At 37.9% G+C, this 23,819-nt stretch overlaps 2 protein-coding genes and 2 long non-coding RNA genes across 4 annotated transcripts; all 4 read left to right on the plus strand.

Annotated features, from left to right (window-relative positions):
- The first annotated feature begins 5,129 nt into the window (after nucleotides 1-5,129).
- On the plus strand, nucleotides 5,130-17,741 carry LOC138213786 (C-type lectin domain family 12 member B-like). Its single transcript, XM_069175040.1, has 7 exons — nucleotides 5,130-5,193; nucleotides 5,454-5,531; nucleotides 6,494-6,598; nucleotides 7,333-7,617; nucleotides 16,816-16,982; nucleotides 17,111-17,223; nucleotides 17,300-17,741. Exons 1-7 carry the CDS (start codon nucleotides 5,130-5,132, stop codon nucleotides 17,421-17,423), a joined length of 936 nt encoding a protein of 311 aa, XP_069031141.1. The 3' UTR covers nucleotides 17,424-17,741.
- LOC138213773 (uncharacterized) lies at nucleotides 14,094-15,648 on the plus strand. Its single transcript, XR_011179567.1, has 3 exons — nucleotides 14,094-14,241; nucleotides 14,508-14,585; nucleotides 15,564-15,648. It is a non-coding gene; the product is annotated as an uncharacterized lncRNA (long non-coding RNA).
- Nucleotides 17,742-18,412: 671 nt separating the features above from the next.
- LOC138213771 (uncharacterized) lies at nucleotides 18,413-19,574 on the plus strand. Its single transcript, XR_011179566.1, has 2 exons — nucleotides 18,413-18,697; nucleotides 19,085-19,574. It is a non-coding gene; the product is annotated as an uncharacterized lncRNA (long non-coding RNA).
- A 2,695-nt stretch (nucleotides 19,575-22,269) lies between these two features.
- Nucleotides 22,270-23,182, plus strand: LOC138213694 (C-type lectin domain family 4 member G-like). Its single transcript, XM_069174938.1, has 4 exons — nucleotides 22,270-22,485; nucleotides 22,576-22,742; nucleotides 22,870-22,982; nucleotides 23,059-23,182. Exons 1-4 carry the CDS (start codon nucleotides 22,314-22,316, stop codon nucleotides 23,180-23,182), a joined length of 576 nt encoding a protein of 191 aa, XP_069031039.1. The 5' UTR covers nucleotides 22,270-22,313.
- Nucleotides 23,183-23,819: the final 637 nt, after the last annotated feature.

Here is a 23,819-nt window from a genome sequence, read left to right on the forward strand (position 1 = left end):
AGCGTTGTTCATGTTACAGTCGTTACAGAACTAAATCAACTCCTCCATTCTTATTATCTCCACTATTGTAATGCAGGTGCGTTAGAAGTAGTTGGAGACTCACTGTCTTCTGTCTCTGGTGTCCAGTTTGACTCCTGTGTTACAGCTCAGGGGGACAAGCTTCATTTATATGCATCTGTATGTTTCACTCATTGGACAAATAAATTCTGATTCTATTGTGTTTTCCCAAAGCAGGCTGCTCCATCCAGCAGAGAGACAGAGTACCAGTGGGACATCATGCATAAAGTCACCGAGAGGTTGGATGTCAGACGGACCGCTTAGTGGGGAAAAGAACTGCAGCCACAGGACTGTCCTACAGGACACTGAACACCTCCCAGTGAGTGGGCGGAGCTTCAGCTCCTTCAGGACACGCCCCCCCAGTCTCAGAGCAGAGAAGACTGATGATTTTCTTACGAGTTCAAATCCTACTTTAATATACTTGTCGGTGTTTTTTTCATTCAAATTTGGATGGGTAGTTAACAACCCATACTTCTGTGGTGTGATGAACTTAAAACTCATTTTCATTTCTACTTTACAGCATCTTTAAGTAAAGGACCTGAATGCTTCTTCCAGCACTGATGAACTGCAGCAGCCTGAGAAAATACTGCAGACACACTGTGTGAGTTCAAACCATTTATAAATAAGACTTCTCATCACAACTGGGCATTAGTTTCTCACCAAACACCAACTGTCGCAACTTCAAAACAGAACTAAAAACCACATGCTTCTCTATCAAGATTAAAACTGGTATTTTAAACTTGGTACACAACTCAGACTTACTTTTAAAAGTCCAGACGTTCCTCTATCTGCAAGGAGAGTAAACATTTCTCACGCTTTTCACCTACACTCTTTTGTGTAGCAGAATCATATTTCTGTAATGCATGATGCCTTTTTAAAGCACAACAACACAGTGTAACTTTGGCAGCAATTACATTTGAAGAGTTGAAAAAAAAAATCCTTTTCATCTTTACATTTATTACCATGATTTTTCCAGGCTGCCGAGCACATTGGGAATGATTCTATAAATACGGACTAATTTGCTGCAGATATTTAAACATTTGTGTTTGATCGGTGTCGTTGGAGATCAGCGTGTGGATGTGTTCTGTGTCTGAATTTTAAATGGCAGTCCATCCAGGCTGGTCAGCTTACCTGAATTCAGACATTTATTCAATCTTCATTGGTCAGAAAAACAACATGTAACACAATCATATTACTGATCGAGTTCTGATTAGATGAAATAAAAAACTGTATATTTTAGAAGTAAAATTCAACAGAGAAAACCGTTCAAAACATTCATCAGGTGACTACGAGCTGCTTCATCTGCTATCCTGTCTGGATCGTCACCGAGAAATATAAAGGATCCAATTTTATTGGCACTTTGTTTTCTGAGATCTCAGAGTTGTTTTGGATTCAAACAAACAACCGGAAATCCGTTGGAAGAGACTAATGGTGAACTGTTGAACGTTAAGGAACTTCCAAAGATATAAATGAGACCTACTTTGACTGACAACTGTAAAGGACTAAAACAGACTATTAAGATCTAACAACTGAATTATTTTGGGTTTAACAGAGTTCAGAGGTTTATACCTGATTTTAGTGACATTATTTGTCATAATATGCAATTCAATGGTTGTTTATCCAATTTTGTTACGCAGTTATTTGAGTTAAAGTTGCTGTAAGTTCGACCTTTAAACAGTTTCTCATCCGTCTTCAGCTCAGGTTTTTTTAGGCGGGGCTAAAAGGTCGCTTCAGTACGTCACCGATCTACCGCACAGACGGTTTATATAACCTTCTGCATGGCTCCTCCTCTCACGGTGAAACGCTATAAAAGCCTGGAGCTCATTTGCATAAGAGGTCATCCCACTCTGCCGTAGTCAGATTGTTATTGTCCATCAGCTGGCTGCTACAGGACGTCTCCCTCCACCCGCAAGTGAATCTTTCCTGGAAGCAAGAACCTCCAAAGCAGCGCCGCATCACTATTTAAATTCCCTACTGATGAAGAAAGGAAAAAGAGGCGGATTGATTTCGTGAAGAGCCTCGCTAAAGGAGACGTTAGGATCGACACCAACAGCCGCCTCTGCAGGGACCGTTTCACAGAGGACAGTTTCAACTTGGACCGGAGACGGATGCAGTTCACGGACACACGGCTTCTCCTGCAGCTCGGAGCCGAACCGAGCTTCACCCTCCCGGCCGTTCGTCCTCCGGTCGCACCGGCACCGTCCGCCGCCGCCAGCAGTCCACCACTCAGCGGAAGTTCTGTGTGCTTGTTATAATTATACCAGATAACTTTTCCACAGTGACTCTGCTACATTTAGTCCTCGGTGCAAACCGCTAACGTGATTTTACTCGGTGTAGAATAACTTTATTTTCATGAAATGGGAGCTAATGTGCTAATTAGCTTCTATTGAGTTTGTAGCAGAGTTCAGAGGAAAATGCTCCGAAAACAGCAGAATTTTTTAGGCATGTCAATATAGCTCCGATAAGGAACTATAATATATGTAACTCTGTATTTTACATGTCGGGGTGATGGTAAACATGGACCAGAGGAGATCTAGTCCTCCCCATTAATGAGGGTTGTTGATTTTGTACTCCGGTGTAACGTTACAATCAGCGACCCTCTCGGTTACATGTACCGGTACCGGTCGGGGTAAATGAGCCCAACTACATGTGGAGGAGGAGGACGAGGAGGAGGAGGACGAGGAGGAGGAGGAGGGACATCAGTGAAAGAGAAAGACTTACTTCTCAACCTGAGCAGGTTCAAAGTTTGAATTGATGTGATGTAATGAATTAAAATGTGATGTAATGAATTAACATGTGATGTCATGAATTAACGTGATGTAATGAATTAACATGTGATGTAATGCAGCGTTGTTCATGTTACAGTCGTTACAGAACTAAATCAACTCCTCCATTCTTATTATCTCCACTATTGTAATGCAGGTGCATTAGAAGTAGTTGGAGACTCACTGTCTTCTGTCTCTGGTGTCCAGTTTGACTCCTGTGTTACAGCTCAGGGGGACAAGCTTCATTTATATGCATCTGTATGTTTCACTCATTGGACAAATAAATTCTGATTCTATTGTGTTTTCCCAAAGCAGGCTGCTCCATCCAGCAGAGAGACAGAGTACCAGTGGGACATCATGCATAAAGTCACCGAGAGGTTGGATGTCAGACGGACCGCTTAGTGGGGAAAAGAACTGCAGCCACAGGACTGTCCTACAGGACACTGAACACCTCCCAGTGAGTGGGCGGAGCTTCAGCTCCTTCAGGACACGCCCCCCCAGTCTCAGAGCAGAGAAGACTGATGATTTTCTCACGAGTTCAAAGCCTACTTTAATATACTTGTCGGTGTTTTTTTCATTCAAATTTGGATGGGTAGTTAACAACCCATACTTCTGTGGTGTGATGAACTTAAAACTCATTTTCATTTGTACTTTACAGCATCTTTAAGTAAAGGACCTGAATGCTTCTTCCAGCACTGATAAACTGCAGCAGCCTGAGAAGATGCTGCAGACACACTGTGTGAGTTCAAACTATTTATAAATAAGACTTCTCATCACAACTGGGCATTAGTTTCTCAGCAAACACCAACTGTCACACCTTCAAAACAGAACTAAAACCCACTTGCTTCTCTATCAAGATTAAAACTGGTATTTTAAACTTTGTACATGATTCAGACTTACTTTAAAAAGTCCAGATGTTCCTCTATCTGCAAGGATAGTAAACATTTCACAAGCTTTTCACCGACACTCTTTTGTGTAGCAGAATCATATTTCTGTAATGCATGATGCCTTTTTAAAGCACAACAACACAGTGTAACTTTGGCAGCAATTACATTTGAAGAGTTAAAAAAAAAAAATCCTTTTCATCTTTACATTTATTTCCATGATTTTTCCAGGCTGCCGAGCACATTGGGAGTGATTCTATAAATACGGACTAATTTGCTGCAGATATTTAAACATTTGTGTTTGATCGGTGCCGTTGGAGATCAGCGTGTGGATGTGTTCTGTGTCTGAATTTTAAATGGCAGTCCATCCAGGCTGGTCAGCTTACCTGAATTCAGATATTTATTCAATCATCATTGGTCAGAAAAACAACATGTAACACAATCATATTACTGATCGAGTTCTGATTAGATGAAACAAATAAAACTGTTTATTTTAGATTGAAAAGGACAAATTAGAAAACTTCCCTTCACAACAACTCACCACAAGTTTTGAAATAGAGGCTCAACTTAGAAACAGACCCAAAAAAACACAAACTTCCCTGTAAAGTTTAACATCACTGCACCAGCGTTTCCATTTCATATATTCTGGATAGAAAACCCGACTGATGGTCACTGTGCAATTTCTGTAAAAAATGAAGGATGGAAATCAGTGAACTTTAACAACAGGAACAATTGGATCTGTGAAAAGAAGGCTTTGTCTGTTTGAGTCAAACTTCAGAAGGTAACATGATAGTTTGAAAAGATTAATTACATTTAAGATAATGCCAACTGGCTTAATAATGTCAAAATGTGAAGATTTCAAGTAATATCACCTTTAATATTTTTGTACAAACAAAAACTTGTGTAAACTTAGTGTGCAACTTTTAACAGCTGTTTACGTACTTTTTGTGCATATTTGGAAAAAAACAAACGCAGATCTAACGTATGAATAGATATTAGAAAATATTTGTTTCCTGTATAATGTTTTAAACTCTTGCTACTGATTGGCCAACAAAAAACAACTTCTCAACAAAATTCAATTGGTTATTGGTGTTTTATACAAAACCAAGCAAACATCCAAAGTCCTAGTTACATCTTAGTAATCTTGTTATACCATGTTATATACTCATTGTAATAATATCTTTTATATCAAGCTGATTATGGAACAGGAACACAGTGTTGGCTTGAAGTTTACATCCGGACTGTCGTGCATACAAATGATTTTCTCTGGAAAAGCAGAAGTTGATATATTTCAAAGCCGTTAGAGACAGATTCGCCTCAACAGAGGAAACAACCACTTCTCTTCTTGTGAGTCTCTGTGGCTCAATTACAGTGGTACTTCTTTGACTACAAGTCGGATAGAGTCAACAGAAAGGTTGTAGTGATGGCGGAGGACGTTAACTATGCTTCAGTTGTATTCAAAAATAAGAACCGATCCCGACCGGAAGGTAAGTCAACTTTTAAAAGTACAGAGCGGCTAGAAAAGATATTCTCAGACTTTGGCTTTAGAACAGAGTCTTTGTTTATGTGACCCTCCTCATATTAAATATTAATTTATTGTACTGGTGTAGGAGCAGGGTACATATTTAGCTAACTAAACCAAGCAGTTTGTCATTGTTCTTGTTTTTTTTTTTTTTATCTCATTGTTGATTATAGTGAACTGTTAATATTTAACCACTGTACACTATTTAAACTTTTAACCTTTCAGCTAAAAACAAAGAGGAAACTGTGTACGATGAAGTGAAGGTGAAAAAGAACTCAACCGAACAAAGTCCAGACACAAATGGTAAGTTGTAAAAGAACACAAAAACAAAACAGGTGAATCTGAGAACATTTGGTGCTGATATCGGCTTTGTGAAATCAAACAAACAAACAAACACATGAAAAACTTCTGACTGACCGCCACGTTGTGGAATAATTGTTGTTTGTAATAAATTGGTTTATTTAAATCAGCAGAAATCATTTAAGAAAAGTCAAAAATGTATGATTGTGTAGTAGTTGATTTGGTAAACATTCAGTCAGGCAAGCTCCAAAATATGTGTTTGGACGGGTCACAATCTGTAAACTTTAGTGAACCCTTATCGACCGGAAACCCAAAATGCGATTGAAACATGATTTAAGAGTTTTATAAATGTTCCTATAAATATATATTTTTAAGATTATCACCTTTAATTGAATGACAACTGATGACTATATTTTCAACATCTATCAATTCTTATCATATCTGAAGGACAGATTACTATGCAAAAAATAAACAAACAATGAGACGCTTAAATGCATTACAGCGTTATATTAGTCAATATTACTGGGTTGGCCTCATAGGAATGGAGGCTATGTCCACTTCTGCCTACAACCTGGTTCATCTGTAGCACAATGTCTGAAAGAATTGATATCAAACATTTTAGAAATTGTAAATCTTTCCTTTTAGTGTCCCACATGAACATTAATAATACATAATGGCCATGAAGCGTTTCCTTTCTCATGTTTTTCATTGCAAAACATTGTTTTGTGTAAAAATGCAATCTCATGTTGAATTTAAGTTAATTTGAGGTTTTCACAGTCTGATTTAAAAGTTGTTATACTTCCTGTTTCTAACTTACTAAGTTTAAAATACCTTCTTTGGCGATGGCAAGGTAAAGAGGAAATGTTGGACTGAAAAAGACTGTAACTTTGGTTACCCACGTTATTTCATGAACTCCGACTTCTAAAGCCACGTATTTATATGTTTGTCTATCCGATTCCTGCCAGACAAGAAAGCAGACGGACGACGTCGCCACTATCGGCTCTTGGCTTGTTGCTTGGCGACTTTCTGTGTCATTTTGCTGTTGGGCATCATAGCAATCTGTGTCTACAGTAAGTATGTAAAACAGACAGTCCATGCACGAACTTAGACACAAGGCAGACCCTTATAGAATAATATTTCTTCTGTTACCATCATGTGATATCAGATTGTTTTACATACCATAAGTTTCTGCTTTTAGTTTTCTAAATCTGTCAAGAACAAAGTGAATTACTCGACACAATAATTCATGGTCAAATGTATGAAGATAGTATAACACAGTTTTTTTTTTATATAATATATATTTTCAGTACTGTGTAACCAATTATTGCACATTTTGCCTTAATAATAGCCATGTAATTCACCATGTTGGGAAACATCAGGCCAAATAATAAATCTACACCTGCTGTTGGGTTTCTTGGTAACAGTGAAAAGTTTAGAAAACGAAGTCATTGGCTGAAAAAAAAAAAAAAAATCTACAACATATTTACCATTAAGTTTTGTTTAATATATTTTTACTTAAAACTACATTAAGCTTTTTTGAGTGAATTTTGTATGAACCAATGGAGGAAGCTGTGAAATATTGAAAGATGGCTTAACACATTGTGAGTGTTGGTCTTTTTTTGGGTTTTTTGTTGTTCAAAGAAATAGAAAAAATGCCATCTTAGCTTATAGCTCCCAAAAGGCTGGCAGACCTGAAGTACAACAGACAGGAAGCAGCTTTGATCTGTGATGAAATAACAAAAGCAAAATGAACGATATCAAAACTTCTTACTCTCCCTTTAGAAGCTAATTTTCATTTTTTCAGTTGTTAGTCAAGAAACCAGCAAAACGACTCTTCTGGAAATGAATCGCAACCTGACAAACCTCAACAACAATTTAAGGGAGGACAACACCAACCTGACACGAGCCAATGCTGTCTTAGAGAGCAAGGTCACAAATCTCACTGCAGAAACGATGAAAATCCAGGAGCTGGAGATGGAGAAGAGAAACCTTACAAATCAAATAAAGGACATGGAGGCAAAGGGGAATGAGCTCAACATCAGTCGAGCTCAGTGGAGCATTGATGCCTACTGTCCCAGAAAAGATGGTGGTATGTTGGGATCCCATTAGTTACAAACATACTGAATCTTGATATAACGAGACAGTAAAGTTGATTATTAGTTGATCTCTGTTATTTCAGCACGACATTGTAACTCTTGTCAGCCGGGCTGGATTCTGTTCCAGTCCAGTTGCTATGTGTTTTTGGACTACCAGACTTCTACCGATCGGAAAACCTGGGAAGAAGCTCGCGAACTCTGCAAAATAAGGAGTTCTGATTTGGTGGTTGTAGATAATGCAGAAGAAAAGGTAATGACAGCATATTGAAAATGAAAATCTATTTTCTGAAGATCTGAACACATGATGAGTCTGTTGGTCACAGTGAGTTTATTAAAGTAAGTAAATATCTCGGATCCCTTTTCCTCTGTTGTCCTCAGAAAAATGTCAGTGATAAGAGCTGGAAAAGTTCAGGAAACGAAGGGTACTGGATTGGACTGAAAGTTGAAGATGGAAAATGGAAGTGGGTCAATGGAAGTGATCTGGCTGACAGGTAAGAGACACATTTCTAAACACTTTGAATGATAAAATCTTGACTGTGGATCCAACTGATGTTTTTGATTCCTCAGCTTCTGGATAGAAAAGGCGACTGATGGTCACTGTGCAATTTCTCGCCAAACTCAAGGATGGAAATCAGTGAACTGTAACAACAGGAACAATTGGATCTGTGAACAGAAGTCTTTGTCTGTTTGAGTCAAACTTCAGAAGGTAACTTGATAGTCTGCAAAGATTAATCTTATGTAAGATATTGCCAACTGGCTTAATAATGTCAAAATATGAAGATTTCTAGTAATATCACATTTAATATTTTTGTAAAAACCAAAACATAGAAATAAAGTTAAAGTGTGCTACTAATAACAGCTGTTTGTTTTAAGGTACTTTGTGTACATATTTGGAAAAAATAAAAACAAACACAGATATAATGTGTTAATTTAGATATTAGAAAGTATGTGTTTCCTGTGTAATTTTTAACACTGTTGCAGCTGATTGGCCAACAGAGGGCGCTGCATTACTTCTCAACAAAATGCTTCCAAAGCTGTTTTCTTCAACATTTGTATTCTGATGTAAATAAGTCTTCACAGGTTGAGGCAGCAGATAATGTTAGATATCTGTTTAGAGGAAAATGCATGTTTTTATCCTGTTATGTTGAATAAAAATGTTAAACTGAACAACAATATTTCTGTTTTCTTGTTTTTTCTAATCTCTCAAAACCTTCTCATTAAAAATGTCAGTAAGTTTTGATGAAGTCAGGATGAACTGCATTCTTCAGGATGATATAACAAGTTCAATCAGTATGAGGCAGGAACAGATCTGGTCTCAGTATGTTCACCACGTTTGGACCTCATTGATCAATCACACCGTCGACATCAGATCCAACAAATCTCCAGATTACAACAGGAAATTCAATTTATCAGCCAAGCACATATTGTGTGTTTTACAAAGAGGGATTTCATGTTTGAATATCTTTTTCAGTGCTGTTACCTAAAATGCTGATCAAGTCAAAACCTGTTTTGCACTAATTTTTCTTCCTGGTCATAAAAAGGATCAGTGGTCACTGTACACCGGGGGTCCTGGATTTGAGGGTGATGGAAGCTCTTCTCTGTCGAGGTCACGTGTTCTCCGCTGCTCACGTAACCCAGGTAACATTCAGTCTCCCAATTTACAGACGTTCCCTAAACGTCTCACCAAACCAGCTGGTGGTCTGAACGTAGCAGAGCCCTTAGCCCCCCCTCCCACTCTCTGAACCACGCACTCACCTACCGGAGACCCCGCAGCTAAGACAGGTGCAGGAGGCAGACAAGATTTGGAGCAAAGTCAGATATTTTGAGATTCCCAAGAGATATCGAGTGAATTTAACAGTATTGTAAGTGAGTTACATGCTGAGCTGCAGCGGAGCTGTCGAGGGAGAAGTTCTCACCGGGACGAACTCCGTCGGGCGTTTCTTCAATGAAGTGGATTATCCAGGTGAGTTGCTACCTGAGGTTATCTTGTTAACTAAGTTTGTGTCAGAGAATTGGGAGTAATTTACTTTGAGGAACATAGCGAAGCAAAACCAGCCAGGATAACAACATTTTGTATGATGTGAATGAAGCACATAGCTGTGTGTGTGTGTGTGTGTGTGTGTGTGTGTGTGTGTGTGTGTGTGTGTTTGTGTGTGTGTGTTGAATTTTTGTTAAAGTTACTGTATATGTTGTAAAAGTATGTTGATTGCCAAGTGTATTGTTTGAAATTGAGGTAAAACGAGATAATTTAGTCACAAGTGTTTAAAGTCGTGAATGTTTTGTGTAAATCTAAGGTGATGGAAAAAGAGGAAACTCTGACTATATGATGATGTTCTGCACACTTGTGTACAGGCTGTTTTTTTTTTTTAGGGATTCATCAAGTGACTACGAGCTGCTTCATCTGCTATCCTGTCTGGATCTTCACCGAGAAATATAAAGGATCCAATTTTATTGGCACTTTGTTTTCCGAGATCTCAGAGTTGTTTTGGATTCAAACAAACAACCGGAAATCCGTTGGAAGAGACTAATGGTGAACTGTTGAACGTTAAGGAACTTCCAAAGATATAAATGAGACCTACTTTGACTGACAACTGTAAAGGACTAAAACAGACTATTAAGATCTAACAACTGAATTATTTTGGGTTTAACAGAGTTCAGAGGTTTATACCTGATTTGAGTGATTATTTGTCATAATATGCAATTCAATGGTTGTTTATCCAATTTTTCTTACAGTTATTTGAGTTAAAGTTGCTGTAAGTTCGACCTTTAAACAGTTTCTCATCCGTCTTCAGCTCAGGTTTTTTTAGGCGGGGCTAAAAGGTCGCTTCAGTACGTCACCGATCTACCGCACAGACGGTTTATATAACCTTCTGCATGGCTCCTCCTCTCACGGTGAAAGGCTATAAAAGCCTGGAGCTCATTTGCATAAGAGGTCATCCCACTCTGCCGTAGTCAGATTGTTATTGTCCATCAGCTGGCTGCTACAGGACGTCTCCCTCCACCCGCAAGTGAATCTTTCCTGGAAGCAAGAACCTCCAAAGCAGCGCCGCATCGCCGTTTAAATTCCCTCCTGATGAAGAAAGGAAAAAGAGGCGGATTGATTTCGTGAAGAGCCTCGCTAAAGGAGACGTTAGGATCGACACCAACAGCCGCCTCTCCAGGGACCGTTTCACAGAGGACAGTTTCAACTTGGACCGGAGACGGATGCAGTTCACGGACACACGGCTTCTCCTGCAGCTCGGAGCCGAACCGAGCTTCACCCTCCCGGCCGTTCGTCCTCCGGTCGCACCGGCACCGTCCGCCGCCGCCAGCAGTCCACCACTCAGCGGAAGTTCTGTGTGCTTGTTATAATTATACCAGATAACTTTTCCACAGTGACTCTGCTACATTTAGTCCTCGGTGCAAACCGCTAACGTGATTTTACTCGGTGTAGAATAACTTTATTTTCATGAAATGGGAGCTAATGTGCTAATTAGCTTCTATTGAGTTCGTAGCAGAGTTCAGAGGAAAATGCTCCGAAAACAGCAGAATTTTTTAGGCATGTCAATATAGCTCCGATAAGGAACTATAATATATGTAACTCTGTATTTTACATGTCGGGGTGATGGTAAACATGGACCAGAGGAGATCTAGTCCTCCCGATTAATGAGGGTTGTTGATTTTGTACTCCGGTGTAACGTTACAATCAGCGACCCTCTCGGTTACATGTACCGGTACCGATCGGGGTAAATGAGCCCAACTACATGTGGAGGAGGCTGCAGAGAAGAGGAGGAGGAGGAGGAGGAGGGACATCAGTGAAAGAGAAAGACTTTCGTCTCAACCTGAGCAGGTTCAAAGTTTGAATTAACGTGATGTCATGAATTAACATGTGATGTCATGAATTAACGTGTGATGTAATGCAGCGTTGTTCATGTTACAGTCGTTACAGAACTAAATCAACTCCTCCATTCTTATTATCTCCACTATTGTAATGCAGGTGCGTTAGAAGTAGTGGGAAACTCACTGTCTTCTGTCTCTGGTGTCCAGTTTGACTCCTGTGTTACAGCTCAGGGGGACAAGCTTCATTTATATGCATCTGTATGTTTCACTCATTGGACAAATAAATTCTGATTCTATTGTGTTTTCCCAAAGCAGGCTGCTCCATCCAGCAGAGAGACAGAGTACCAGTGGGACATCATGCATAAAGTCTCCGAGAGGTTGGATGTCAGATGGACTGCTTAGTGGGGAAAAGAACTGCAGCCACAGGACTGTCCTACAGGACACTGAACACCTCCCAGTGAGTGGGCGGAGCTTCAGCTCCTTCAGGACACGCCCCCCCAGTCTCAGAGCAGAGAAGACTGATGATTTTCTCACGATTTCAAAGCCTACTTTAATATACTTGTCGGTGTTTTTTTCATTCAAATTTGGATGGGTAGTTAACAACCCATACTTCTGTGGTGTGATGAACTTAAAACTCATTTTCATTTCTACTTTACAGCATCTTTAAGTAAAGGACCTGAATACTTCTTCCAGCACTGATGAACTGCAGCAGCCTGAGAAAATACTGCAGACACACTGCGTGAGTTCAAACCATTTATAAATAAGACTTCTCATCACAACTGAGCATTAGTTTCTCAGCAAACACCAACTGTCACACCTTCAAAACAGAACTAAAAACCACATGCTTCTCTATCAAGATTAAAACTGGTATTTTAAACTTGCTACACAACTCAGACTTACTTTTAAAAGTCCAGACGTTCCTCTATCTGCAAGGGGAGTAAACATTTCTCACGCTTTTCACCGACACTCTTTTGTGTAGCAGAATCATATTTCTGTAATGCATGATGCCTTTTTAAAGCACAACAACACAGTGTAACTTTGGCAGCAATTACATTTGAAGAGTAAAAAAAAAATCCTTTTCATCTTTACATTTATTACCATGATTTTTCCAGGCTGCTGAGCACATTGGGAGTGATTCTATAAATACGGACTAATTTGCTGCAGATATTTAAACATTTGTGTTTGATCGGTGTCGTTGAAGATCAGCGTGTGGATGTGTTCTGTGTCTGAATTTTAAATGGCAGTCCATCCAGGCTGGTCAGCTTACCTGAATTCAGACATTTATTCAATCATCATTGGTCAGAAAAACAACATGTACACAATCATATTACTGATCGAGTTCTGATTAGATCAAACAAAGAAACTGTATATTTTTAGATGGAAAAGGACAAATTAGAAAACTTCCCCTCACAACAACTGACCACAAGTTTTGAAATAGAGGCTCAACTTGCGTACTTTTTGTCCATATTTGGAAAAAAAACAAACACAGATCTAACGTATGAATAGATATTAGAAAATATTTGTTTCCTGTATAATGTTTTAAACTCTTGCTGCTGATTGGCCAACAAAAAACTACTTCTCAACAAAATGCTTCCAAAGCTGTTTTCTTCAACATTTGTATTCTAATGTAAATAAGTCTTCACACGTTGAGGCAGCAGATAATGTTAGATATCTATTTAGAAGAAAATGTGTGTTTTTATCCCGTTATGTTGTTTAAAAATGTTAAACTGAACAACAATATTTCTGTTTTCTTTGTTTTTTTTTCGAATCTCAAAACAGTCTCATTAAAAATATCAGGAAGTTTTGATGAAGTCAGGATGAACTGCATTCTTCAGGATGATATAACAAGTTCAATCAGTATGAGGCAGGAACAGATCTGGTCCCAGTATGTTCACCACGTTTGGACCTCATTAATCAATCACACCGTCGACATCAGCTCCAACAAATCTCCAGATTACAACAGGAAGTTCAATTTATCAGCTCAGCACATACAGTATTGTGTGTTTTACAAAGAGGGATTTCATGCTTGTATATCTTTTTCAGTGCTGTTGCCTAAAATGCTGATCAAGTCAAAACCTGTTTTGCACTAATTGTTCTTCCTGGTCAGCAAAAAGGATCAGTGGTCACTGTACACCGGGGGTCCTGGATTTGAGGGTGATGGAAGCTCTTCTCTGTCGAGGTGGGCGGCCATCTGCCTCCACGTGTTGGGGTGAGGTGAGTGTATCTCTTAACAATGCTATACTCAGTATTACAGGAACATTTATACGTGCATCGACGGCCACAAAAGAAGAGTTCAGACCGGAGCAATCTGCAGTAAAGGTGTGAGACCATGTGAGTAATGATGCAGAGAAAACAAAAAAAAAAACACAACAGCAGATGGGTAAATTCAATTGGTTATTGGTGTTTTACACAAAACCAAGAAAACATCCAAAGTCCTTGTTACATCTTAGTAATCTTGTTATACCATGTTATATACTCATTGTAATAATATATTTTATATCAAGCTGATTATGGAACAGGAACACAGTGTTGGGTTGAAGTTGACATCCGGACTGTCGTGCATACAAATGATTTTCTCAAGAAAAGCAGAAGTTGATATATTTCAATGCCGTGAGAGACAGATTCACCTCAACAGAGGAAACAACCACTTCTCTTCTTGTGAGTCTCTGTGGCTCAATTACAGTGGTACTTCTTTGACTACAAGTCAGATAGACTCAACAGAAAGGTTGTCGCGATGGCGGAGGACGTTAACTACGCTTCAATTGTATTCAAAAATAAGAACCGATCCCGACCGGAAGGTAAGTCAACTTTTAAAAGTACAGAGCGACTAGAAAAGATATTCTCAGACTTTGGCTTCAGAACAGAGTCTTTGTTTATGTGACCCTCCTCATATTAAATATTAATTTATTGTACTGGTGTCGGATCAGGTTACATATTTAGCTAACTTAACCAAGCAGTTTGTCATTGTTCTTTTTTTTTTTTTTTTTTTTTTTATCTCATTGTTGATTATAGTGAACTGTTAATATTTAACCACTGTACACTATTTAAACTTTTAACCTTTCAGCTAAAAACGAAGAGGAAACTGTGTACGATGAAGTGAAGGAGAAAAAGAACTCAACCGAACAAAGTCCAGACACAAATGGTAAGTTGTAAAAGAACACAAAAACAAAACACAGGTGAGTCTGAGAACATTTGGTGCTGATATCGGCTTTGTGATATCAAACAAACAAACAAACACACAAACCAACACGTGTAAAACTTCTGACTGACCGCCATGTTGTGGAATAATTGTTGTTTGTAATAAATTGGTTTATTTAAATCAGCAGAAATCATTTAAGAAAAGTCAAAAATATATGATTGTATAGTAGTTGATTTGGTAAACATTCAGTCAGGCAAGCTCCAAAATATGTGTTTGGACGGGTCACAATCTGTAAACTTTAGTGAACCCTTATCGACCGGAAACCCAAAATGCGATTGAAACATGATTTAAGAGTTTTACAAATGTTCTTATAAATATATATTTTTAAGATTATCACCTTTAATTGAATGACAACTGATGACTATATTTTCAACATCTATCAATTCTTATCATATCTGAAGGACAGATTACTTAGCAAAAAATAAACAAACAATGAGATGCTTAAATACATTACAGCGTTATATTAGTCGATATTACTGGGTTGGCCTCATAGGAATGGAGGCTATGTCCACTTCTGCCTACAACCTGGTTCATCTGTAGCACAATGTCTGAAAGAATTTATCTCTAAAACATTTGAGAAATTGTAAATCTTTCCTTTAAGTGTCCCACGTGAACATTAATAATACATAATGGTCATGAAGCGTTTCCTTTCTCATGTGTTTCATTGCAAAACATTGTTTTGTGTACAAATGCAATCTCATGTTGAATTTAAGTTAATTTGAGGTTTTCACAGTCTGATTTAAAAGTTTTTATACTTCCTGTTTCTAACTTACTAAGTTTAAAATACCTTCTTTGGCGATGGCAAGGTAAAGAGGAAATGTTGGACTGAAAAAGACTGTAACTTTGGTTACCCACGTTATTTCATGAACTCCGACTTCTAAAGCCACGTATTTATATGTTTGTCTATCCGATTCCTGCCAGACAAGAAAGCAGACGGACGACGTCGCCACTATCGGCTCTTGGCTTGTTGCTTGGTGACTTTCTGTGTCATTTTGCTGTTGGGCATCATATCAATCTGTGTCTACAGTAAGTATGTAAAACAGACAGTCCATGCACGAACTTAGACACAAGGCAGACCCTTATAGAATAATATTTCTTCTGTTACCGTCATGTGATATCAGATTGTTTTACATACCATAAGTTTCTGCTTTTAGTTTTCTAAATCTGTCAAGAACAAAGTGAATTACTGGACACAATAATTCATGGTCAAATGTATGAAGATAGTATAACACAGGTTTTTTTTTATACAATATATATTTTCAGTACTGTGTAACCAATTATTGCACATTTTGCCTTAATAATAGCCATGTAATTCACCATGTTGGGAAACATCAGGCCAAATAATAAATCTACACCTGCTGTTGGGTTTCTTGGTAACAGGGAAAAGTTTAGAACACGAAATCATTGGCTAAAAAAAAAAAAAGTCCACAAAATATTTACCATTGAATGTTGTTTCAGTCATTTTTACTTAAAACTACATTGTTAAACTGTTTTGAGCGAATTTTGTGTGAATCAATGGGGGAAGCTGGGAAATATTGAAAGATGGCTTAACACATTGTGAGTGTTGGTCTTTTTGCGGCTTTTTTGTTGTTCTCTGAAATAGAAAAAACACAATCTTAGCTTATAGCTCCCAAAAGGCTGGCAAACCTGAAGTACAACAGACAGGAAGCAGCTTTGATCTGTGATGAAATAACAAAAGCAAAATGAACAATACAAAAACTGCTTACTTTCCCATAAGAAGCTACTTTTCATTTTACGGTTGCTACATTAAGTCAGGAAAACAACGAAAATACTCTTCTGGAAATGAATCGCAACCTGACAAACCTCAACAACAATTTAAGGGAGGACTACACCAATCTGAAAGTCCAGTTTGACAACCTGACACGAGCCTTTGCTGTCTTAGAGAGCAATGTCATAAATCTCACGGCAGAAAAGATGAACCTCACGATGCAAAACCAGGAGCTGGAGATGGAGAAGAGAAACCTTACAAATCAAATAAACGACATGACGACAAAGGGGAATGAGCTCAACATCAGTCGAGCTCAGTGGAGCATTGATGCCTACTGTCCCAGAAAAGATGGCGGTATGTTGGGATCCCATTAGTTACAAATATGTTGCATCTTGATATAACGAGACAGTAAAGTTGATTATTAGTTGATCTCTGTTATTTCAGGAAGACAGTGTAAATCTTGTCAGCCGGGCTGGATTCTGTTCCAGTCCAGTTGCTATGTGGTTTTGGACTACAAGACTTCCACCGATCGGAAAACCTGGGAAGAAGCTCGAGAAAACTGCACAATAAGGAGTTCTGATTTGGTGGTTGTAGATAATGCAGAAGAAAAGGTAATGACAGCATATTGAAAATGAAAATGTATTTTCTGAAGATCTGAACACACGCTGAGTCTGTTGGTCACAGTGAGTTTATTAAAGTAAGTAAATATCTCTGATCCATTTTCCTCTGTTGTCCTCAGAAAAATGTCAGTGATAACAGCTATCACCGTCCAGGAAACGAAGGGTACTGGATTGGACTGAAAGCTGATGGTAGAAAATGGAAGTGGGTCGATGGAAGTGATCTGGCTGACAGGTAAGAGACACATTTCTAAACACTTTGAATGATAAAATCTTGACTCTGGATACAACTGATGTTTTTGTTTCCTCAGCTCCTGGATAGAAAACCCGACTGATGGTCACTGTGCAATTTCTCACCAAACTCAAGGATGGAAATCAGTGAAATGTAACAACAGGAACAATTGGATCTGTGAACAGAAAGCTTTGTCTGTTTGAGTCAAACTTCAGAAGATAACTTGATAGTCTGCAAAGATTAATCTTATGTAAGATAATGCCAACTGGTTTAATAATTTCAAAATATAAAGATTTCTTGAAATATCACATTTAATATTTTTGTAAAAACCAAAACATAGAAGTAAAATTAAAGTGTGCTACTTTTAACAGCTGTTTGTTTAAGGTATTTTGTGTACGTATTTGAAAAAAATAAAAACAAAAACAGATATTATGTATTAATTTAGATATTAGAAAATATTTGTTTCTTGTGTAATTTTTAACACTGTTGCCGGTGATTGGCCAACAGAGGGCGCTGCATTACTTCTCAACAAAATGCTACCAAAGCTGTTTTCTTCAACATTTGTATTCTGATGTAAATAAGTCTTCACACGTTGAGGCAGCAGATAATGTTAGATATCTATTTAGGAGAGCATGCATGTTTTTATCCTGTTATGTTGAATAAAAATGTTAAACTGAACAACAATATTTCTGTTTTCTTGTTTTTTTTCTAGTCTCTCAAAAACTTCTCATTTAAAATGTCAGTAAGTTTTGATAAAGTCAGGATGAACTGCATTCTTCAGGATGATATAACAAGTTCAATCAGTATTAGGCAGGAACAGATCTGGTCTCAGTATGTTCACCACGTTTGGACCTCATTAATCAATCACACCGTCGACATCAGCTCCAACAAATCTCCAGATTACAACAGGAAGTTCAATTTATCAGCCAAGCACATATTGTGTGTTTTACAAAGAGGGATTTCATGTTTGAATATATTTTTCAGTGCTGTTACCTAAAATGCTGATCAAGTCAAAACCTGTTTTGCGCTAGTTTTTCTTCCTGGTCATCAAAAAGGATCAGTGGTCACTGTACACCGGGGGTCCTGGATTTGAGGGTGATGGAAACTCTTCACCGTCGAGGTGACGTGTTCTCCCATGATCACGTAACCCAGGTAACGTTCAGTCTCCCAATTTACAGACGTTCCCTAAACGTCTCACCAAACCAGCTGGTGGTCTGAACGTAGCAGAGCCCTTAGCCCCCCCTCCCACTCTCTGAACCACGCACTCACCTACCGGAGACCCCGCAGCTAAGACAGGTGCAGGAGGCAGACAAGATTTGGAGCAAAGTCAGATATTTTGAGATTCCCAAGAGATATCGAGTGAATTTAACAGTATTGTAAGTGAGTTACATGCTGAGCTGCAGCGGAGCTGTCGAGGGAGAAGTTCTCACCGGGACGAACTCCGTCGGGCGTTTCTTCAATGAAGTGGATTATCCAGGTGAGTTGCTACCTGAGGTTATCTTGTTAACTAAGTTTGTGTCAGAGAATTGGGAGTAATTTACTTTGAGGAACATAGCGAAGCAAAACCAGCCAGGATAACAACATTTTGGATGTTGTGAATGAAGCACATAACTGTGTGTGTGTGTGTGTGTGTGTGTGTGTGTGTGTGTGTGTTGAATTTTTGTTAAAGTTACTGCATATGTTGTAAAAGTATGTTGATTGCCAAGTGTATTGCTTGAAATTGAGGCAAAATGAGATAATTTAGTCACAAGTGTTTAAAGTTGTGAAAGTTTTGTGTAAATCTAATGTGATGGAAAAAGAGGAAACTCGGACTATATGATGATGTTCTGCACACTTGTGTGCAGGCTGTTTTTTTTTTTTTTAGGGATTCATCAAGTGACTACGAGCTGCTTCATCTGCTATCCTGTCTGGATCTTCACCGAGAAATATAAAGGATCCAATTTTATTGGCACTTTGTTTTCTGAGATCTCAGAGTTGTTTTGGATTCAAACAAACAACCAGAAATCCGTTGGAAGAGACTAATGGTGAACTGTTGAACGTTAAGGAACTTCCAAAGATATAAATGAGACCTACTTTGACTGACAACTGTAAAGGACTAAAACAGACTATTAAGATCCAACAACTGAATTATTTTGGGTTTAACAGAGTTCAGAGGTTTATACCTGATTTGAGTGATTATTTGTCATAATATGCAATTCAATGGTTGTTTATCCAATTTTTGTTACACAGTTATTTGAGTTCAGTGGAATTCATTTTGTTGTTAAGAGCTGAAGTTGAGTTAATGTGAGATTTAAAGGTATTGTTCAAGTGAAATGGTTTAAATAATTCTGTAAATATATTCCCTCATCATTGAATCATTGGTTGTGTGTGTGCTTTGTGGGCTGGAGGTCTCATTGCTCTTGTATAGAGTTGCTACCACCAATTTCCTTACCCAACCGAGTAATTGAAATGAAGTGAACTGTAACCAAGGTAACCTGAAAAAAGCTTGGCCTGAACTGTTAAAGAACCTCAGATACTGATGTTACATAGATAGTAGTGCCAGGGTTAGCATCATAGATTACCCTTTAGTAAAAGATTACGTGCTGCAACAGCAAGGGTTACATTCACATGTGTCTGCAGGTGAGTCAGTTTGTCTGCGTGTTGATGCTGTTCTTTTCCTGCCTGTTATGCAGTGCATGCTGGGATAAACTCTGATGATCAAAGTCACTTGCATTTGATAAAAGACGGTGGTGGAATGTAACCAAGTACATTTACTCAAATACTTAAGTACAAATTTGAGATACTTGTACTTTTACTTTAGTATTTCCTGTTGTGAAGCTTCATACTTCTATTCGACCACATCTCAGAGGTTTGACAGCTTTAGTTACAAGTTACTTTTAAGATTACAATTTTTCATATCCTTCTTGTCCAGTGAAAACCATGTCTCTCCAAATTTTGGTGAATCGAATTGGAACTTTTCAGAAAAAGTGAAGGATTATATGTTCCTACTTCTAAATAAACTATTTAAAAAAAAAAACACATCGTCACAAAACTGAAAACAGGGATGTTTTTCTCGGATTGTTGTTTTTAGAGATGAGTGGTTCTCACAGGACAGCAGTACTACAAACACATGATGACTATATAGAATATAACGCATAACTGTACGTTAAATTGCTGAACAGTCAAGTGGTACAAATTAGTTTAACTTTAAATAACAGCAGCATTAAAAATGCACATTGATAGAACAGTAATATTAATCCAAACCCATCATAAAACACTAACAGGGAATCTTTTCTAAACTGTTGCTGTTTGATATGTTAAGTAAATTTAACTGTTAATACTCATGTTTTTACTAAAGCAATGTTTTGAATGTAGGATTTTTACCTGTCGTGAAGTAGATACACGTTGTGTTGCTACTTTTACATAAGTAAAGGACCTGAATACTTCTTCCAGCACTGATGAACTGCAGCAGCCTGAGAAGATGCTGCAGACACACTGTGTGAGTTCAAACTATTAATAAATAAGACTTCTCATCACAACTGAGCGTTAGTTTCTCAGCAAACACCAACTGTCACACCTTCAAAACAGAACTAAAAACCACACGCTTCTATATCAAGATTAAAACTGGTATTTTAAACTTTGTACGTGACTCAGACTTACTTTAAAAAGTCCAGATGTTCCTCTTTCTGCAAGGAGAGTAAACATTTCACGAGCTTTTCACGGACACTCTTTTGTGTAGCAGAATCATATTTCTGTAATGCATGATGCCTTTTTAAAGCACAACAACACAGTGTAACTTTGGCATTAAATACATTTGAAGAGTTAAAAAAAAAAATCCTTTTCATCTTTACATTTATTACCATGATTTTTCCAGGCTGCCGAGCACATTGGGAGTGATTCTATAAATACGGACTAATTTGCTGCAGATATTTAAACATTTGTGTTTAATCGGTGCCGTTGGAGATCAGCGTGTGGATGTGTTCTGTGTCTGAATTTTAAATGGCAGTCCATCCAGGCTGGTCAACTTACCTGAATTCAGACATTTATTCAATCATCATTGGTCAGAAAAACAACATGTAACACAATCATATTACTGATCGAGTTCTGCTTTGATGAAACAAAAAACTGTGTATTTTAGAAGTAAAATTCAACTGAGAAAACTTCCCCTCACAACAACTGACCACAAGTTTTTAAAAAAAGGCTCAACTTCAAAACACACCCAAAAACCCACAAACTTCCTTGTAAAGTTTAACATCACTGCACCAGCGTTTCCATTTCAGCCTTCATATGCAGCTCAATCGCTGGTGAACTTGATGCTTTTTCCAGGATGAACAGAAAAACACAGACGCTGACGGTCAATTTTAGAAATCCAAATGTTTCTTTATCTGCAGGTAGGATGCTTTCTGACAGATTCAAACTTCACAAGCGTCTCATCTTTTGTGAAGCAGAATCTTATTTTATTTATTTTCATAATGATGAGCATAACGACACTTTGGTCAAATTAATTTCAGATGTCACGATTGACTTTATGTTTTAATTTGTATCATGATTTTCTCAGTCTGCTGATTCTGGAAATAATGTTTAATTTACTGCAGATCTTTGAGAACTTATGTTTGATTTGTTTCAGAGGAACTTGAGGAAGGTGACTTTGAAAATGCAACAGTTTGTACTGTGGACAAAATAACAGCCACTGCAGGTTATTAACACAATTTACTGCACAAATATTATAACAGCAGATTGAACTTTTTTAAAGTTTCATGTTGATTTTTTTTCAGCTAAATGTTTTTGTTTATTTCTTTGTCAGACAAGAAGTCTTCCTCTTTCACTTATTCTTTTCCAACAATAGCAGTGAGTTGGTTGATACTGTTTGTTATTGTAGCCCTTCAAATATATTGTAAGTATAACTCATACGTAAACAAATATTTCTATGTCGTTATTGTGAAATAGTTCTGAACAAAGATGCATTTTATCTGACTTTCAGTTTAAGTCAAAGTTGTTTGATTTTTGTTAATTTGTTATCCAATATCAGCTCACTGCCAACTATCTTCCTGTACGTTTGACTTTAAGTTACCTCGGTCATTTCTGAAAACAACGCCAAGCTGACAGCAGAAAAGATGAACCTGGAGAAACAAAACCAGGAGCTGGAGACACAAAACCAGGAGCTGGAGATGGAGAATAGAAACCTTACAAATCAAATAAAGGACATGGAGGCAAAGGGGAATGAGCTCAACATCAGTCGAGCTCAGTGGAGCATTGATGCCTACTGTCCCAGAAAAGATGGTGGTGGTATGTTGGGATCCCATTAGTTATAAAAATATTGAATCTTGATATAACGAGACAGTAAAGTTGATTATTAGTTGATCTCTGTTATTTCAGCACGACATTGTAACTCTTGTCAGCCGGGCTGGAATCTGTTCCAGTCCAGTTGTTATGTGGTTTTAAACTATCAGTCTTCTACCGATCGGAAAACCTGGGAAGAAGCTCGAGAAAACTGCACAATAAGGAATTCTGATTTGGTGGTTGTAGATAATGCAGAAGAAAAGGTAATGACAGCATATATTAAATGAAAATGTATTTTCTGAAGATCTGAAAACACGCCGAGTCTGTTGGTCACAGTGAGTTTATTAAAGTAAGTAAATATCTCTGATCCTTTTCCTCTGTTGTCCTCAGACATATGTCCGTGATAACAGCTATAACCGTCCAGGAAACGAAGGGTACTGGATTGGACTGAAAGCTGATGGTGGAAAATGGAAGTGGGTCGATGGAAGTGATCTGGCTGACAGGTAAGAGACACATTTCTAAACACTTTGAATGATAAAATCTTGACTCTGGATCTAACTGATGTTTTGTTTTCCTCAGCTCCTGGACAGAAAACCCGACTGATGGTCACTGTGCAATTTCTGTAACTAGCGATGGATGGAAATCAGTGAATTGCACCAACAGGAACAATTGGATCTGTGAACAGAAGTCTTTGTCTGTTTGAGTCAAATTCAGAAGGTAACTTGATAGTCTGCAAAGATTAATCTTATGTAAGATAATGCCAACTGGCTTAATAATGTCAAAATATGAAGATTTCTTGAAATATCACGTTTAATATTTTTGTAAAAACAAAAACTTAGAAGTAAAATTAAAGCGTGCCACTTTTAATAGCTGTTTGTTTAAGGTACTTTGTGTACATATTTGGAAAAAACAAAAACAAACACATATACAGTGGGTACGGAAAGTATTCAGACCCCTTTAAATTTTTCACTCTTTGTTTCATTGCAGCCATTTGCTAAAATCAAAAAAGTTCATTTTATTTCTCATTAATGTACACTCAGCACCCCATCTTGACAGAAAAAAACAGAAATGTAGAAATTTGTGCAAATTTATTAAAAAAGAAGAACTGAAATATCACATGGTCATAAGTATTCAGACCCTTTGCTGTGACACTCATATTTAACTCACATGCTGTCCATTTCTTCTGATCCTGCTTGAGATGGTTCTACTCCTTCATTGGAGTCCAGCTGTGTTTAATTAAACTGATTGGACTTGATTAGGAAAGGCACACACCTGTCTATATAAGACCTTACAGCTCACAGTGCATGTCAGAGCAAATGAGAATCATGAGGTCGAAGGAA

The sequence above is a fragment of the Embiotoca jacksoni genome, unplaced genomic scaffold (genome assembly GCF_022577435.1).
Source record: "Embiotoca jacksoni isolate LCO1_2020_lvr unplaced genomic scaffold, fEmbJac1.0.p SCAF_63, whole genome shotgun sequence".
Taxonomy (NCBI): domain Eukaryota; kingdom Metazoa; phylum Chordata; class Actinopteri; family Embiotocidae; genus Embiotoca; species Embiotoca jacksoni.